We start from the raw sequence: 19,642 nt of genomic DNA on the forward strand, positions 1-19,642 counted from the left end.
AATGCGTACGACATATTCATTTCCAAGAAATACAGACAACTTACCCCTTCAAGGTTTCAAGAACACAGTCACACCAGGTCTTGTTTGAATCACTAATACCAATTAACTATTGTAAAAATTAAGTCTCAAATTAAATCACACGAATCAAGCAGTTACAAACAACTACGAACAAACTGAAATGTAGAAACCTATGTATAGTACTCACACCAAGAGTAAAACAGATGTCAAAATTTCAAAAAGAACTTGCTACTGTACGCTTAGGAAGTTTGAAGACAACTAAATTTAATTTCACTTTTGGTCAATAGGGGAAGCCAAGCCAAGGCCCAAAGGTATTTTTGATCCACCTTTATTTATTGAACAATGGAGAGGAAGTCATTGCAATTTGCATTATCGTTAGGTCTGTTGTTTGCGATATGACAGCTTACACAAAAGTACCTTTTATTGTCATTATCTTAATTCGAGTCTTAATTGCTTATTAATTTCAGGATAATCTGAAATCTATTGTTTGATTGTTAAACATTATTTTGTCATCTCAAATAAATTTTAATTGAATAGCAGGATTAATTTTCGGAATTATACTTTTGCCTAACAAAACAATTTTTCAAAAATGTTATCAATCAATAAATATTATTTGCCTTTCCCAAACTTTTTCTTTGTAAACATGTTTATACGTTGCGACCATACAATTTCATGCATTTTTTCAAATCTGAATGAAAAAGATAGACGTCCATTTTTACTTATTGATTAATTACTCACCTGAAATGCAAGATGGATCCTGAATTACTTTATTCAAAGGTGGTATGTTTAACAGCTATTTTTACGCTTCCTACTAGGAGTAGTAGGTGCTGGAATTGACAAATAAATTTTAAGTATCATCAAAAGAAGCATGAAATTAGGATGTTCTGGATCTCGATACAGTGGCAATAATCAAGAATAAAAAAATGAATAAGTCTAAATTAATGTCATAAAGAAAAACTATGAAGAAGAGATAATAATAAACTCCATGTTCACAGATCATAATGTATAAAAACCGAGATAAAAACATTACATAAATCCACCAAATTGATAAATAAATGTTTTGGTGTGTGCAAAAATAATGGTAAAAATCGTGGTGACTGGTGACGTAATAGGTACTGGTTTCCTAATGAAACTCAAAGAACAATTAATTCGAAAGTTAATTAAGGAACTGCCTCCACTTCGAACAGACGAAATTTGTTTCGTTTTCATAAATTCATTCAATGAACTTGGTCATTTTTGCATCGAAATTTGTGATCAGTATATGTTAATGCAACAATGAATTTTAAATTTAAGCGCGTTTGTATATCGCGCTAGTGTGTTCAGTAGGGATTCGGCGCATGCAGAAGTTTCTTTTAGTTTAGTAGATTGGTAGAACGACATTCAAGACATTGCGCGTTGTAAAAATGGCGAGCAGTTAATGTAAATTGCGCGTTGTAAAAATGGCGAGCATTAATGTAAATTGTTCTTGTGCTTTTTACGTACAAATAAAATATTAAAAGAAGAGTACATCTTTCCATTTGGTCCTTCGAGCAACGGATTCCTAAGTAAGAAGTCAAGAATCAACATTCGAAATAAGTTCATTGCAACAAGCAAACAACGATACGACACGTCATCAAACGCAAGTACAGCGGACCAGTCAAGTAAAGGCCGATCCCTCAAGTAAGCATCCTAACATTATTACGTTCACGTTCAGTATTCATTATATTACCTATCACATTCTTTAAACATGACGAATGACGAATTGAATCTCAAAAAACTTGTGCAGAAAAGAGGCATTTGTAAAGCCCAACTAACGATGTTTGACACTTATTTGAGCGGGTTAAATACGGAAGAATTAACCAGCACCGATTTAACTAACATAGAAAACAGATTGCAAAAGTTACAACCATTTTTTGATTCCTTTAACGATGTACAGAACGAAATTGAATGCTTATCAGTAGTGGGATCGGATAACGTAAAAATATTTCATTACTGGCGGCGAACATGGCTTTTTCAATATAGTTTATGCATATATCAAAGATCAAAAATCGCCCCAGACCCCAAAATTTCGAACCTCTTACCACCAGTAGTGACGTCATCTAACTAAGGACCTAAGACATCGGATCCCAACGGAGGCGATACCGCCTCCCAGTGGGCGCTGGAGGATTCCAGAGGAGCGGCAGGTGCGCTCAGGAGTAAGTGGGGGTCGTTGATTATTTACATACAGAGAGATGGTCATGGTGTACTATTAACTAAGAAAATAAATTTTACTAAAATATTGATTAATTTATTATTATTGAAATGGATAAATACGTACTTTACTTAAATAGCATTATTTCGAATATGTATAGCATGCGCACGTCTATTACAGGGTGGCTAGAAAGTAATGGAAGAAGGTACTGCTGATGAAACGGTTGGAGGGATTGATTTCAAGTTTAGAGGACTTCAAAGAGACGTTATTACGCATATTTCGGTTCGGAATAAAAACGAAATTTAAATGACCTATAATGTCATTAAAAAAATTCAAGATGGCGGCCACCCTCAAAATTCAGGGTAATGAAGAAGTTTCTTTTTCCTTATAACACGAGGGGATATTAGTTTTAAAAGAATTTAAGAAGTAGCATCAGTGTGGGTCAGTATACCGAATAGTCAATCAAAAGTAACTATGCCTATGATTAATCGACTAGGGGGCGGTAGCTATTTTTTGCTCTTTAAGGAGGCGATGTTTCGAAAAAGGTTTGGAAATCTATGATCTAAATTCTAAGATATTATAAATAGTATATTTAACCCCTACATTTGGCGGCTATTTCAAAATATACAGCGAAATGATAGCAATGGATCATTAAAAGTTGGCAGAGTTAGATTTATCACTTATAACACCCTCATGGAATGAAGAAGCGGACGGACGCCTTTTCCTTCACGCTAAGCATGCGGCTAATAGTGATAATGGCCACAAATCCGTAAGCATTCGAACAGTAGACCCAGATGTTGTAGCCTTTGCAGTATCTGTCTTTTCAAATTTTTAAAGTAGACACGAATATGGGAATGAAACATCAAATTTTTAACAAAATAAATTTGCAGAAATCATTTATTAGTACCTATAGACGATAGCCCGGTAAAATTAGACAAATCGACAATTATTGAGATACGAAGAATCGCTTACGATTTTCGGTAGGGAAATTTTTTTCACTCAATTCGGAAAGCAGACTTTTGATCCGGCTCATTTTCAATAGCACTGATCCTTGAACGCGTAGAAATCGATTGGCGAAGGTTTGACATCGCTGTCTCTTTTCGTTCTCGAGTTAGACGAGAAACAGACGGACAAAACCATCACATAAGGAGAATTTCTTTTCTTTCGAAAAATTCCCTTATAATCTAAAAATGGACCCCTATAAATGGCTCCCCTCCCTCGAGTTCACCTCCTACCTATAAGGACTTTTTATTTTCTTGAAACTTAGACACTAAGGAACAACTGTACCAATTTTAAAAACTGCGGAATTTTTTCCTTCGATTGGCCTTTATTTATGTAATTTTACTGGGCTACGACGTATATCGGTTTTTACTAAAATTTGTTACGTTGAATTGGATGTCTATGTGCTGAAAATCAGTTTCTCATTAGATGACGTCATTACTGGGGTTGGGGAGTCCGGAATTTTTGAGGTCTGGGGCTTTTTGTATCTTTGGCATATACAGCATCCAAATCCAAAAGTTCACATTCGCCGCCAGCACTGAAATATTTTAATGATTTTTAATGCTATCCGATCCCACTACAGAGCAAATCGACGTAAACGAAAGGCAATTATTTCAAGATAACTTTTTTCATTTGACAAGTCAAGCTAGCGACATTTTAATAAAAGCTAAGGAAAGCAGTATTCAATCTCGTTCTGTGCAAGGGCATGAAAACTGCGATGATCGCAGTTACGATACGAGTTCGCATGTTACACGTAGGAAAAATACCGGATTAAAATTGCCCACTATTCAATTGCCAACTTTTGATGGTTCATTTACACTATGGCGGTAATTTTATGATTCCTTCAATGCGTTAATACATACAAATTCGGAACTGTCCGATGTGCAAAAACTAACTTATTTAAAGGCTTCATTAAAGGGTGAACCTGCTGGTTTAATCAGTTCTTTGCAAACCACGCATGAAAATTATCCTATCGCATGGGCACTATTGCAAAAACGTTACGACAACAAAAGGCGCATTGTAAACAATCACATAAATTGTATAATGGAAATGCCCACGATGACACGTGAATCGTGCGAATCATTAAAACAAATTATCAATATACAAAGTCACGTGCAATGTTTAAGGTCTCTTGGCCAACCTGTGGAAGCGTGGGACGCCATTTTGATTTCAATAGTTACATCTAAACTCGATTTTAACACAAATAAAGAATGGGAAGCAAAGCTGAGTACGATGGAAGGTGAAGCAAACGGAAAAATCCCATCATTTGAAAGTCTCTTGTCATTTTTAAACAATAGATTAAGCACATTAGAAGCAATCAAACGAAAACCTAGTGACATCCCTAAGCAATCACAAAATTATGTGCGTACCCCAAGGTCCGAATCAAAATCCTTTCATGTAACTAGTTCCTTATGCATTCACTGCAACAAAGACCATTTAATTCAAAAATGTGACACATTTCTAAAACTTAATGCGGAGGAGAGAAACAAAAGGGCTACAGAGTTAAAGGCATGTATCAATTGTTTGCATAAAGGCCATTTTTTACAGGACTGCAAATCTAAGTATAGTTGCAAAAAATGCAACAAAAGGCATCACACAGAATTACATTATGATAGAACCGACAACCCTAAAGGTTCAACTCAAATCCCTACCAAGCACACTTCTGTAGTTCAGGCCAATGAATCAGAGTCAAATGTTTTAGTTTCACGAATATCGTCAACTCCCAGGGACCAGGTTTTATTATCGACGGCAAAGGTATTGCTTGTACATAAGAATGAAACGCGTGAAGTACGATGTCTTCTTGACTCGGCGTCACAATCAAACTTTATAACGGCAGAAACATGTGAAAAATTAGGTCTCACACTCGTTCCGATTAAGATTAATGTAATATACAGGGTGTTTTTTGGGAGCTTTAGTTAAAAGTTTCTGGGAAAGTAAAATAGGTAGGTTTTTGAAAATTTGTACTTAGGAGTTACTCTGAAGGCCGAATCGATGTAAAATATTTTCAAAATGGCCGCACTTCCGGAAACACCGGAAGTAGATAGTAACTTCGTTATTTTAAATGGCAACCCCTATTTTTTATTGCTTTTTTGGATTCTACGTGAAATTTCACTTCTTTTGATACCCATCTGTCGATATCTACCATTTATGGTTTTTAAGTTATTTTGACTTTAAGAAAAAAAATGGCGGATGCAGATGGTACCTTGATAATTGATTACTTGCAAACGGTTGTAGTCATGGCAACCTATTTTTATCAGTGCATAGAGAATGAATAGGGCTTTCTTTTAGTGCACTTAAAAAAAAGTTAAGTTGCGTACGACCGCCCCTATGGATATCCAAATTTATGAAACTTCAAAGACTAAAAACTCAGTTTTTTTTAATGGAATGACCATGTTCTTACTATTCCATGAGATAGAGAATCGAAATGGGCATATTTTGACAATACATGTTCCTATAGCTATCTTTAACAGTTTCTGACTTATTCCCATTTTATTGAATTGACACTATTTTTTTAGGATTTTCTTTTTAGTAGTCGGCCATGATTCTATAACAATTGAATTTTAAACAAATCTAGTGACACTAATCCATCACCCACTGTTATAGGTTAACATAAGTTTTTCAAAAATCGAAAAATGACTCGCAGTGGTTTCACCTATTTTGGAATTTAATTGTTATTTATGGTGAAATGGGCAGAATCGCGGCGCGTGCTTTCCGTACATTCATTCGAAAACTAGAACGAAATTGTATGAATTTTTGAAATTTTGTACCCCTAATGCACTACAAACCGTTGAAGCACAAGTTATACAAAGCTCTACAAGAGAATATTTAAGAAAATGAATTGATTTGCAAATGCAAGATTAACAAAATAAATTCAATGCAAAATATAAAAAACTTTGTTGAAACATTTTTGGTATGGAATTGTTGCTAGAACAGATATCGCATTACCTCTCTTAATTTCCAGACTTATACGTTGTTTAAGAAATTCAGTTGAACGACTCTGTTTAGATTTTTCAAAAATTTTCTGTCCTATATCCTTATTAAATGAGTTATTTATTAATGAATTATTTAGACTAGAACTAGAATCAGTGGTATTAAAGAATCCATTCCTTGATTTGTTTAAAATTCGATTGTTATAAAATCATGGCCAACTACTAAAAAGAAAATGCGAAAAAAAATGGCATCAATTCCGAGATCAATTCAATGAAATGGGAATAAATCAGAAACTGTTAAAGATAGCTATAGGAACATGTAATATCAAAATATGCCAATTTCGATTCTCTATCTCATGCAATATTAAGAACATGGTCATTCCATTTAAAAAAACTGAGTTTATAGACTTTGAAGTTTCTTAAATTTGGATCTCCATAGGTGCGGTTGTACGCAACTTAACTTTGTTTTAAGTACAGTAAAAGAAAGCCCTATTCATTCTCTATGCACTGATAAAAATGGGTTGCCATGACTATAACCTTTTTCAAGTAATCAATTATCAAGGTACCATCTGCATCCGCCATTTTTTTTTCTTAAAGTCAAAATAACTTAAAAACCATAAATGGCAGATATGACATATGGGTATCAAAAGAACTGAAATTTCACGTAGAATCCAAAAATGCAATAAAAAATAGGGGTTGCCATTTAAAATAACGAAGTTACTATCTACTTCCGGTGTTTCCGGAAGTGCGGCCATTTTGAAAATATTTTACATCGATTCGGCCTTCAGAGTAACTCCTAAGTACAAATTTTCAAAATCCTACCTATTTTACTTTCCCAGAAACTTTTAACTAAAGCTCCCAAAAAAACACCCTGTATAGGTATCAATCAATCAGCAATGACAATATCCCACAAAGTTAACATTACTCTCAAATCTCGAATAAATGAATTCACAGTCACATTTTCATGTTTAGTAGTCCCAATAATATCAAATTATTTACCTACGGAATCGTACCCAGTAAATGTTTTTCAAATCCCATGCAATTTAAAACTTGCAGACCCAGAATTTAATAAGGCTGCTCCAATCGATTTACTCATTGGTGCCGATGTGTTTTACGACTTATTATGTGTAGGTCAAATTAAACAAGTTAACCTCCCAACCTTGCAAAAAACGAAGTTCGGATGGGTAGTGTCTGGGAAGATAAGCACTTTAAATCAGAAACCTATACAAAACAGCCATACTTACCTCACGTTACAAGAATTGCATTCAAATGTTGAAAGATTTTGGCAAATTGATGAGTTCACAGGCAAAACAAGTGTGTTGACTGAGGATGAAAGGTATTGCGAAACGTTATTCAATAAAACAACATCGCGTGACCACTCAGGCAAGTTTGTAGTTCGAATTCCATTCAAACCGAATTTCAAAAATATAGGTAATTCATATGAAATAGCAGAATCACGATTCCACTCACTAGAAACACGCTTAAGTAAAAATCCAACTCTGAGGCATGATTATACTAAATTTATGCATGAATATTTAAAATTAAATCACATGACCAAAATCAATTATGACAAGCATCAATGTTTCTTTCTTCCTCACCATGCTGTGGTGAGAGAAAATAGTAAAACCACCAAGCTGAGGGTTGTTTTCGATGGCTCATGCAAACTAAAGTCGGGTATTTGTGTAAATGACGCCCAGTACAAAGGACCTACAATACAAGACGATTTATTCCCTATAATAAGCAGATTTAGGACGTATCAATTCGTATTAAGCGGGGACATTGAGAAAATGTATCGGCAAGTCCTCATACACCCAGACGATAGACGCTATCAAAGGATATTATGGAGAGACTCTCAACATGAACCACTTGCCTGGTACGAACTTAACACTGTCACGTATGGCATGACTTCAGCACCCTTTCTGGCGACTAGATGTTTAGTTCAATTAGGGAGAGATTGCGAAGCCAATTTCCCTGTAGAGTCCCAAATCATAAAACATGATTTTTATGTTGACGATCTGTTAACTGGTTCGAATTCACTTGAAACTTTAAAGCATATAAAAGACAACGTTGATCACATTTTAAAGTCTGCCGGATTACATTTAAGGAAATGGAACAGCAACGTTCCAGATTTAAGAGATACCAACTTAAGTGAAACTGTAATAAATGAAGACATTCAGAAAACATTAGGGATAAATTGGCACCCTGATGATGATAAGTTTATCTATTCTACAAAAGCTTTAACTGCATACATTCATAACACTAAACGTACCATTTTGGCGACTGCCGCACAACTATTTGATCCTCTCGGTTTGTTAGCGCCCACAATTATTATAGCCAAGTTCATTTTGCAGGAGCTGTGGCGTTTAAACCTAACATGGGACGAGACAGTTCCGTTAGACATTCAGACAAAATGGCTCAGATACAAAAACGAATTGCAGACAATAAACCAAATTCATATTCCACGTCATATACCTACTTTAGTCATTAAACCCATTGAAGTTCAATTGCATGCATTTTCGGATGCCTCCGAGAAAGGTTACGGGGCATGCATTTACTTGAGATCTATCAATAAAAATAATGAAATCAAAGTGATGCTATTAGCAGCCAAATCTAGAATATCCCCATTAAAAAAGACGACCATTCCTAGACTCGAACTGTGCGCAGCTGTATTGTCGGCTCAATTGACTAACAAATTTAAACAAATTTTAAATGTCGAAATAAAAAAGGAACACTATTGGTGTGATTCACAAATAGTTTTAAGTTGGCTAAAGGCGCCCAGTGAAAAGTGGAGGACTTACGTGGCCAACAGGGTATCGGAAATACAATCTTTAACAGACACAAATAGTTGGCATTATGTACCATCCGCAGATAATCCAGCAGATTTAATTTCGAGGGGAGCTTCCCCCAAACGATTAGCCACATCTACGTTGTGGTGGAGCGGACCTAATTGGCTCAATACATTAAATGATCAGTGGAACTTTCCAAGTCATGAACTTCCAAACGAATTACCAGAGTTAAAAAGGCAAATTCAATCCTTCCACATTACGTCTGAATCAACTAAATTCCCAATTGAAAATTACTCCTCGTTCGAAACATTGAAAAGGGTGATTGCTTTCTGTGTGCGTTTCAAAAACAATTGTCTAACACCTGCACACGAAAGGAATATTGGAGCACTATCAATCAATGAAATAAAAAACGCTCTTATGATAATAATTAAACAAGTACAATCTGAAACATTTCCTAAAGAACTGGAAAGATTAAAGCAAAACAAGCCCTTAAGTTCAAAGAGTACCCTGTTAAGTCTTACACCATTTATTGATTCCTCTGGAATTATCCGAGTAGGCGGAAGATTACAACATTCTCATTTCAAATATGATAAGAAACACCCCATAGTGCTACCCAAAAATCATCACCTTACGAAAATTTTATTTGTTTCCGAGCATAACAGACTACTGCATGCAGGAGCAAAATTATTGCTAAGTACGATCCGCGATCAATTTTGGCCAATACATGGCAAAAATACTGCCAAACTGGTAGTGCGTACCTGTATTAAATGCATCAGATTTAAATCAAAGGTCAACAATCCTCTAATGGGTCAGTTGCCAGTGCAACGGACAATTATCATGCCACCCTTTCATTCAACAGGCATAGACTATGCGGGTCCGTTTATGATTAAAGACAAAAAGGGCAGGGGCAGTAAAAACTCAAAATGCTACATTTCTTTATTTGTGTGTTTTTCCACCAAATCAATGCATCTTGAATTAGTCACCGATTTAAGTACAGAATGCTTTATCACTGCTCTCAGACGTTTCATTGGTCGTAGGGGTAAGCCATTACACATATTTTCTGATAACAGCACCACATTTGTAGGTGCCAAAAATGAATTACGTGAACTTAATGATTTTCTAAAAAATAATGTTATTGCAATAACCAATGCGATGTCTGTAGAAGGTATTACCTGGCACTTTATTCCAGCTCGGTCGCCCAATTTTGGTGGGCTTTGGGAGGCAGGGGTAAAAAGTGTCAAACATCATCTAAAAAGAATCATATCAAACGATTCATTTACTTACGAAGAGTTCAGTACGCTAATAATTCAAATTGAGTCAATTCTAAATTCACGTCCATTAACTTCCTTAACAAATGATCCTAACGACCTGGATGTCCTCACTCCCGCTCATTTCCTAATCGGCCGTCCATTTACAACAATAGCAGATCCAGATGTTACGGACATTCCTACAGCAAGACTGAGCCGTTACCAATATCTTCAAAGCTTGAATCGACAATTCTGGAGAAGATGGTCGAAAGAATATATTCATGAGTTGCAGCAGCGAAACAAATGGAGACGAAGTGAAAATAACCAACTGAAACTAGACGACATCGTTTTGATAAAAGAAGACAACTTACCTCCAGCGAAGTGGAGCATCGGAAGAGTCATTCAATTGCATCCCGGTATCGACAAGACAGTGCGTGTGGTAACTGTGAAAACCGCATCTGGCACGGAAATCAAACGAGCTTGCTCAAAATTGTGTGTGCTTCCAGTTGGAGAATCTAAAAGTGAAGTTAGTAATAACTAAAATTAATATTGAAGATAAACATGAATTACTTACTTACGTCGTTACTTACCTGTATTTGTATTTTATTTAATGTGACTTTATGTTGTTTATCTGTGTATATTATGTTTTCTCATGTTTTGGTTATCATGTATCAATTTTTAAATCCAAGGATTTCAAGGCCGGCGGCATGTTAATGCAACAATGAATTTTAAATTTAAGCGCGTTTGTATATCGCGCTAGTGTGTTCAGTAGGGATTCGGCGCACGCAGAAGTTTCTTTTAGTTTAGTAGATTGGTAGAACGACATTGCGCGTTGTAAAAATGGTGAGCATTAATGTAAATTGTTCTTGTGCTTTTTACGTACAAATAAAATATTAAAAGAAGAGTACATCTTACCAGTATAAGGGGTATCTCTAGCCCAACAAAATATCTTCAAATATGTCAAGCTTGGATTAAATTAAATTAAATTAAAGAATTAAATTGTAGTACGCGTGTATCCATGTCCGAACAAAACTGCAAAATTATAACATTTGCTATGCATGAAGATGTTTTTTTGCCGCAAGTTTTTAACCATGTGACTTAGAGAGACCACTTAGGTACTTGGTGCGAATCTCGCAACCGCGATGTTTATTATTAGCTAATAAATCGTAAAGATAGTTGCTAGTCTGATACGAGTCCGAATTGGCATTAATTAAAAAACATTGCGTACTCTGTAATTAGATGCGGATATCGATACTTATCGGTATGTCCATCGACAGTTATTGTAGGTAATTGCACAAGTGCATCAAAATTACCGATAATTTTTTTGAAAGCATGTCTAAAAACTGCATGAGTTTACTTTTATATTTTGGCGAAAGAGCCCGACAAGACAAGAGGGCTCTTTTAACAAAATATGAAAATAACCGAATGCAGTTCTTGCAACTTTAATGGAGTGTGCAATTATCGCAGGGCTCTTTAGCTTTCTACAATGCAATTACCGCTGTAATTAAGCGATAATTGCACGCCTCATTTGAGAGAAATATTCGACGTATCGATAGTATCGACAGGGGTAGTTATCTTATCGAATTTGATTAATAAAATCCATTTTCCGGTTTATTCTCGTGTAAAGTGACTATTTCTAGTTACTCGACGTTTCTTTGCTACCTTTATCAAGAGTTTTTTGTTAGATTTCGTAAATGTCAATCAATTGAAACTGTATATCTAAATTTGAAGTGTCCTTAGCTTTTTCTGTTTTTTTGTGACTGGTCCTCTGTAACCATCAATCAGATACCGATACATAGGCCATGATTACACCCTTTGATTGTCTTCTTTATTTTATCTAAAGAGTAGCCATTTTGATGCAACATTTTGTTCAAGTTCTTGAAGTTCTTCTTTTTTTGAGCAATCGTCAGTAAGACGAAAAGATCTATTTTCTAAAGATTTTATTACTGCGTTTATTTGGCATGGATGATGATGTGACGTAGCGCTTCTCTTGAGAAAGGGAGCAAAGTTAAGTTTCCGAAACGTCGAGCAACTAAAAATAAAAACTAAAATAAAAATTTACACGAGAGTAAACCTACGAAAGCGTCTAAGGGTCACAAAATTATAATAAAATTATTTTTTCCAATATATTGGAAAAAAATTGAATATATTGGAAACAATTGAATATATTGCGAAAAACTTAAAAATATTGCGAAAAAATTTAATATATTGGAAAAAAATGTTACACAAACTCAACACTTATGTCGGATATTGCGGAGTGAGTTACGAGTTTAATGTGCAGTGGCATTTGTGGAAAATCGAAATGAATAACGTAGATTTATTTGATGCACTCAGCAACGCTACCGACAGAGACTTACTGTCTCTGCGCTACCGATGATTTAGTTTCTCTCCATTTTCGTTGTCCGGCCAAGAATTGCAGTGGAACGTCTGGAGCTATCGCTGGGCGTTGCAGCATGCGAGCCGATAGTGACGAGTTGGTGAACAGGCGGCCGCTCGTTGGGATACCCGAAACCTTTACAGCCGAAAGAATACTACGAAGAGGACAACGACCACTTGAGGAGGACCGCCAAGAAGAGACCTTTGTGTCTGCTTGTGGATGGGACCAGCGCAAAGGAAACCTCCAAAAGACGTATGAAATGGGACGAAGGGATGAATCGCTTCATTTTCGGTACGTATCTGGAGATCACGAAGATGGAAACGGACAGGACAGCATACAGAGGTACTTAGGCAGTATCTTTGGTTAAAAATAAGTTTCAAATTTATATACGCTTTCCGTAATAAAGAAGTAATACTTATGTTGGGAAAATTTCAAACCTTCATCTAAAATCAGGCCCAGATTTTTGGCAGTTTCTTTCACAAGCAGACCCGAGTCTGCCACCTTAACGTCCACATCCTGTTTAATTAAGTTTCTAGCTTTACGTTGCCCAAATACCATGAGTACGGATTTCTCTGCATTAATTTTTGAACAGTGCTTTTCAGAAACATTTACAAGAGCATCAATGTCAGAATTTATTTATTTATTAGCTAAAGCCACATTCTCAGGTTGAAAATCTATTTGAAGCTGTGTATCATCGGCATATAAGTGATACCTGCAATGCTTAACATGATTTCTGAAGTTGCACGTGTACAACAAATATAGTAATGGGCCTAGATTAGATTCTTGGGGCACCCCAGCTATAATAGGCAAGGAAGTAGAACTCTCTCCATTTTATAATTACCTTTTGAAAACGGTTAGTGAGGTAAGATGGCATAAGTTCCACAGCAGTGACACTAAATCCAATAAATCGCAAGATACTAAACAAAATTTGGTGAGAAATTGTGTCGAATGCTTTAGAATAGTCTAACATGACCAAAATCGATGTTCTATTTTTATCGGCAGCAGACAGTATATCGTCCGTTATATTCAAGAGGGCAGTAGCACAACTATAACCTTTCCTAAAACCCGATTGGGTTTCAGGTAAGATATTATGAAGCGTAATAATTATGCTTATTGATTTGCTCTACCATTATTTTTTCTAAAATTTTTGACATAACTGGTAAGATGCTGATGGGACGAAGGTTCTTAAATAATTTAGGTTCGTTTATCTTAGGTAACGGTATAACATTAGCAGTCTTCCATATTTCTGGTCTTATGGTTGCTGAGAAAAAAATTAAAGAAGAAATCCAAATTTCACCACTTCTTTGGGGGTGGCTCCCAAACGAAACACGTTGGACTCTCGGTTTATTCGGAAAAAGTGCTTGTCTTGCTCCCCTCTATCACCTATTTTTTTTTACATGCGGTCATGTAACACCCTGTATACTATGCGATCAAAAATGAGTTGCTGTCGTGTCACCTTTGGAATTTTTTTTTACATGGGAAATCGTACGTAACTTGAACTTCCAAAGGCAACTTGACAGCAACTCATTTTTGATCGCCCGTTATAATAGTACATTATATATCAAGGTAGAGAAGTCCACTATTATTGCCTGAGCACCAAGATTACATCTCGAGGCGTTTGCGCCGAGGGGTGTAAGGTGCGAAGGCAATAATAGACTTCTCTACCGTGGTATATATACTATTTTTTTCACTACTAGCACTCGAAATCCTCTAAATTAACATATTATATTGATAAGAGAGTTAACGGTTGGACAGAATTGTTTGTTTCTTAATTTAACATGTCAATCAAGTACGTGGAAGTACAAGTCAAACAAACCGTTTTGTTCTGTCATTGAGATTTTTCAAAGAGTAATTTCGTTCGAATTTTTTCAAAATGTGATAATTTTAGGTATGTAATTTCTCTGGAAATTGCGAATCGTGGCAATTATTCGTTTTAGAGAACTTGTCTAAACGTTCATTGAGCGAAATTTCGGGTTGTGTTTTCTAAAAGTGACAGCGTGACAGTTCTCATTATTGACTACTAGTTAATAATGTCCACATTATTAACCACTTTGAACAAATGCCGAGAAAGCCTACTTTACAAGTGGAAAAAAGGTTAATAATCATGTCATCAGACGCTAGTAGTGAAAAAAAACATTTATCGGTACAAAGCAAAACTGTATTAAGGCTTTGTCCAGTGCTGAGCCGGAAAAGCAATCAATTTCTTTCAGCTCTCTCTCAATACAGACCACCATGCTTCAATACGTTGGTTGTTTTGGGTTGTTCCATAAATAAAGCTGTTCTCACCAAACATAGTGTCGCAGTTATCAACTGGTTCTTCTCTGAATATTTGTTGAATTTTTTCTACGTACACATTTTCTGTACCACAATCAAAGCGTACTCGTCTAGGCCATCCACCAATTTCTTTAACGACATCGAAGTAGGTAATAACCTCCAATAACATCTGGATTACTTGCAGTTCTGCCCGCCCTCAGCCATATTATTCGTCTCAAAAAACCATCAATGCACCCGCGCTAATAGCTATTCCATAAGGTTTTAGTTTGTCATATGCGTCCATATGCCATACCTAAATTAGGGCCATTTATCGAATATTTTCGTCGGCGTAGTCTTTTACGTTTTCTGTATTCTACGTACGCCTTCGGGATTCAATTCTTGTAAAATTACTCTAATTGTAGCCTGTGTTACAACAAATCCATTCTGTATGTCTATGTAATCTATGATGAATCCAACGATATCCACATAATTGAACAGATTCCTTTAACTGGCTTTGGATAAAATCGATGATTGTGGATACATCCGAATAATGTTTTTTTCTATACAATAACTTCTTCAATTTACGTATTATGTCTCAAATAGATAAAAGCCAGTATTTCATCGTAATGCATGCCACTTCAAAAATAACCTCTTACTAAATCAGCGTTGCTGGGTGCATCAAATAAATCTACGTTATTCATTTCGATTTTCCACAAATGCCACTGCACATTAAACTCGTAACTCACTCTGCAATATCCGACATAAGTGTTGAGTTTGTGTAACTTTTTTTTTCCAATATATTACATTTTTTCGCAATATTTTTAAGTTTTTCGCAATATATTCAATTTTTTCCCAATATATTCAATATTTTTCCAATATATTGGAAAAAATAATTTTATTATAATTTTGTGACCCTTAGGCGCTTTCGTATAAACCCGAAAATGGATTTTATTAATAAAAATAGTAGCGCTCGTTGAAATCTCAACAATATAGTTATTTGTTTCATTAGTACAAAAATTGTCAGTTTTCGGGACGAGGAAGATAGTTGCTGGACGACGCGTTAGCGGAGTCCAGCAACCTTCCGAGTCCCGAAAACGCATTTTTTGTACGAATAAAACATAAAATTTTTTCTCCAACCCCCTGTACTTCAAATTATATTCGAATTTAGATTCAGTCACAGTTTCACTACTATAGTATAAGAACTTCTGCTTTCTTGTCCTCACGTGTCATGCCACTCCAGTTTTTAGGTTAACTTATGGCCTATTCGTTCTTACTTCTTCCTTCTCACCTCTCGCGACTTTGTAGGGAGCAAATCTTGAGGTAGCATGTTCTGCCGTTTCTATAATCTCTGGCGGAGTGCAATCCATGTCGCTATCGGTTTCAGTCATTTTATTGTATACACAATTAATATTGTTATATTTTGTATTGAAATAAAAAACTTACCATACAGTTTTTTAATTAAAATTAATTGCAATTAACTTTTTCAAATTTTGAATTCAAAATGACAGATATAGTGCAATGGGTTTGAAGTAGATGGCGTTACCCGCGACGGCGGGTTGTATACGTATTAAAATTACGTTCACGGAATATGTAAATTACGTTACACATGGTTTAAATAAAAATAGCGAGCGTAAATCATTTTCAATACAGGTACATACGTATAGGTAACATCATTATTTGCATTGAATATGCAAAAATATTTGATTTGTATGTATAGAAATATCTTACAACCTGCAATGTAAAACGATGCCAATGTGACATATCTCCGTGATTGTAATTTTTTAATTGGCCAACTTTCAAGGTCAATTTCTTTTTGGTACTAGGACCAAAAGTATCCACTTTTTGTACATTTGCCATGGTGAAAGCGATTAATCCGCAAAACGTCAATTTTAGGTACCGAACACTGTCACAAAATAGCGTCTTATTCAGGTGGTTGGAGAAAAACATAATTTTATCGTACCAATAGTTATCGACATATCGATAGTTATCGACATATCGATATATCAATAGTTATCGACATATCGATAGGTATCGATATATCGATACTTATCGATAGTTATCGATATATCGATACCTATTGATATATCGAAAAAAATTCCCATGCCTACTCGAGAGGCTTTTAAACCCTGTCCAAATATAGATCAGCCTTTAAGAACCCGGCCGTTAGTAATGTAATAGTTATTTATGTATTAAGGGCATAATAGTGATGTTTATATTCTCGAGGGCGACGAGGGCTCGAGAGCTTTTTAGTCGCCCGAGAGTATAAACATCAGTTTATGCCCGTGGTACATACGCAATTTTATGTTTTACAAATAGTTTTCTTCGTCAAAATTCGTTAACAAAATAATTGATTATGTTTGATCGAGTATGCGTGGTTCGAATTTGTTAATGTGATTGAAACCATCCAAACGTCAAACGTAAATTTTAAATAATTCAATTCATCGTGAATGAGGAAGAAGTTCCAGAAACTATACGAAATAAGGCCAATCTTGTGATTTAGTAGGTATTGACAATTAATAATTGACGTTTCTAATTTTCAATGACCTGCAAGTATTTGTTTGTTTTGTCATTAAGTATAAATGAGTTACTATGGTGATACTTAATGCCCTAGGGCATAAAGTGGTACTTTATGCCCGCGTATCACAGATATAAAATGTGCTATGATAGGTTAGTAAGACATAAAAAAGCTTTATCAGAAGCCTTTGGGTAGGTACTATGTAAAGCACTTGAAGTCATTCTATAACCTTTGCCAGAGTTAATCAAATCTAACATGCTTGCTTTAAACATTCTTCACCCCCCCCCAGCCTCTTTCACGCTTATTTCAAGTTTTCTTCGCGTCTCTTTGCCCCACCAACCGACGTATCGGCGGTTTTTTTCAATTAGGCAAATATGAACAACTAACGCATTAACTTAATTAACATAATTAAACAATGAACCCATCTAGAATAATTAACATAAGATATTTTTTTTGATCATACTCAGTTTATATGCCACTTAATTAAAAGTATACAACCAACGCATAATGCAACGAAGGTGGAAACGGAGGTTTCTTCTAATCTAACTTTAATCAAGATGATAGAGACAGTGGTGGAGAAATTAATACCAAGGAGTGCCAAAGGCAGGGACTTCGTGCAGATTTCTTCAATTTTTGTGGGTAAGTAGGTATCTTAAACCACTTGAAACTTTAATAATCATATTTTATTAGTCTCCATTGGAGCATTTTCCGCTGGAGCCCTTTTCGCCTGGCCTTCGCCTACCATTCCGCTTCTGATCCGAAACACCTCCTACATCGGTCAAATATCGATCGAGGAAGCGTCTTATCTCTCAATACTGCCAGCGGCCTCCATGATCGCGTCTTCTTTTCTCATAGCCAGCGCAACGAAGTACATCGGAAGAAAGCCAATAATTTGGTTCATGGCCATCCCTCAAGCGCTCAGTTGGATACTAATCGCCGAGGCGAAAAGCATAACGGCAATTTACATCGCGCGTGTTCTAAATGGGATTGGGGAGGGAATACTGTTTTCTATCGCGATGGCTTACGTTGGAGAGATATCGACACCGGCAGTTCGTGGGACATGGGGGAATATGATAACGTGCTCGGTCGCCTTAGGCCAACTGAGCATTGCTGCTGTGATTGCATCCATGGATATCGTTACGGCAGCTTACATTCATCTCTTTGCACCACTACTTCAAATTTTGCTGGTTCCCTTTCTGCCGGAATCCCCTCACTACCTGATGAAGAAAGGCGAACGCGAAAACGCCAAAATCGCCCTGATGCGGCTCAGATGGAAAACCGACGTAGACTGTGAGCTTTCAGCTATGAGTGAGAGCATCGAAAGGCAACGTTCTGAAGCTGGCTCATTTAAGGATTTATTCTGGATTCCTGCGAATCGAAGGGCACTGCTGTTGGTACTTAGTCTGCGCACATTTCAGCAATTGAGCGGTATAACTGCATTTGTAATATACGCCCAGTATATATTCGAGTTATCCGGAGCAAGGTCCGTCTCAGATGAAGTATCTACAATTATTGTTTTTGCCAGTTTATTCCTTTTCTTATTGGTTTGCTTACCAGTAGCTGGGAAATACAGCAGAAGACTATTGCTAACAGCATCCTCTACAGGCTGTACAATTTGTTTGCTGATCAACGTGGTTTACTTTTGCATCCAGGAAGAAACAGAAGTGGACGTATCTGATATCAGTTGGATTCCACTGCTCGTCATGGTTGGCTACATTGCTTTCCTCAGCATTGGACTATTACCTTTGCCCGTGCTAATGATAGGGGAACTCTTCGCGCTGAGCATAAAAAATCACGGAATGTTCGTTTCCACTGTGTATCTGGCGTTAATAATGATTGCATTTCCGAAGATTCTTCAGCTGCTGCTGTCAAACTTTTCACTGTACGTCACGTTTCTATTTTTTACTGTGTCGTGTTTTTTTTCCACCATATTTTGCTGGTTTTGCGTTCCAGAAACTAAAGGAAAAACACTGGAAGAAATCCAACAGCTTCTCAGCAAAACAAGATAATTTAAATTACCGCAAGCGTTTGCAGAAAAGGTGCGATCGTTGATTTATTATCCTTTCGTCTTTCTCCAACTGCCGTTGAAACTCATCTTCCATCTGGGCTTCTACTGTGATTAAAGCGAAATAGTTAGTAAGTGAAGGTGTAGTAGCAATTGTATATCTACTGAAATTTTTTTTCGACAAACAATGCCACGTGCGAGATAAGCGATGCAGGTGTTTTATCAGTTCTGGCGACGTAGATTAACTTCAAGTGTCGCCGGGTTAATAACAATGTTGAATTTGTGAGAGAAAGTGATTAAATAGGAAGAATAAAGAGTTAAACAAGGCTGTCTCTGCTTATT

The 19,642-nt window shown here is 36.2% G+C and overlaps 1 protein-coding gene and 1 long non-coding RNA gene across 2 annotated transcripts; both read left to right on the forward strand.

Moving 5' to 3' along the window:
* The first annotated feature begins 1,447 nt into the window (after positions 1-1,447).
* LOC116161995 lies at positions 1,448-4,194 on the forward strand. The gene is made up of 2 exons (XR_004143471.1): positions 1,448-1,677; positions 2,369-4,194. It is a non-coding gene; the product is annotated as an uncharacterized LOC116161995 (long non-coding RNA).
* A 6,779-nt stretch (positions 4,195-10,973) lies between these two features.
* On the forward strand, positions 10,974-19,626 carry LOC116161935 (facilitated trehalose transporter Tret1-like). Its single transcript, XM_031475435.1, has 3 exons — positions 10,974-10,993; positions 17,853-17,934; positions 17,986-19,626. Exons 1-3 carry the CDS (start codon positions 10,991-10,993, stop codon positions 19,302-19,304), a joined length of 1,404 nt encoding a protein of 467 aa, XP_031331295.1. The 5' UTR covers positions 10,974-10,990; the 3' UTR covers positions 19,305-19,626.
* The last annotated feature ends 16 nt before the right edge of the window (positions 19,627-19,642 follow it).

Source organism: Photinus pyralis, unplaced genomic scaffold (genome assembly GCF_008802855.1).
Source record: "Photinus pyralis isolate 1611_PpyrPB1 unplaced genomic scaffold, Ppyr1.3 Ppyr1.4_LG10, whole genome shotgun sequence".
NCBI lineage: Eukaryota > Metazoa > Arthropoda > Insecta > Coleoptera > Lampyridae > Photinus > Photinus pyralis.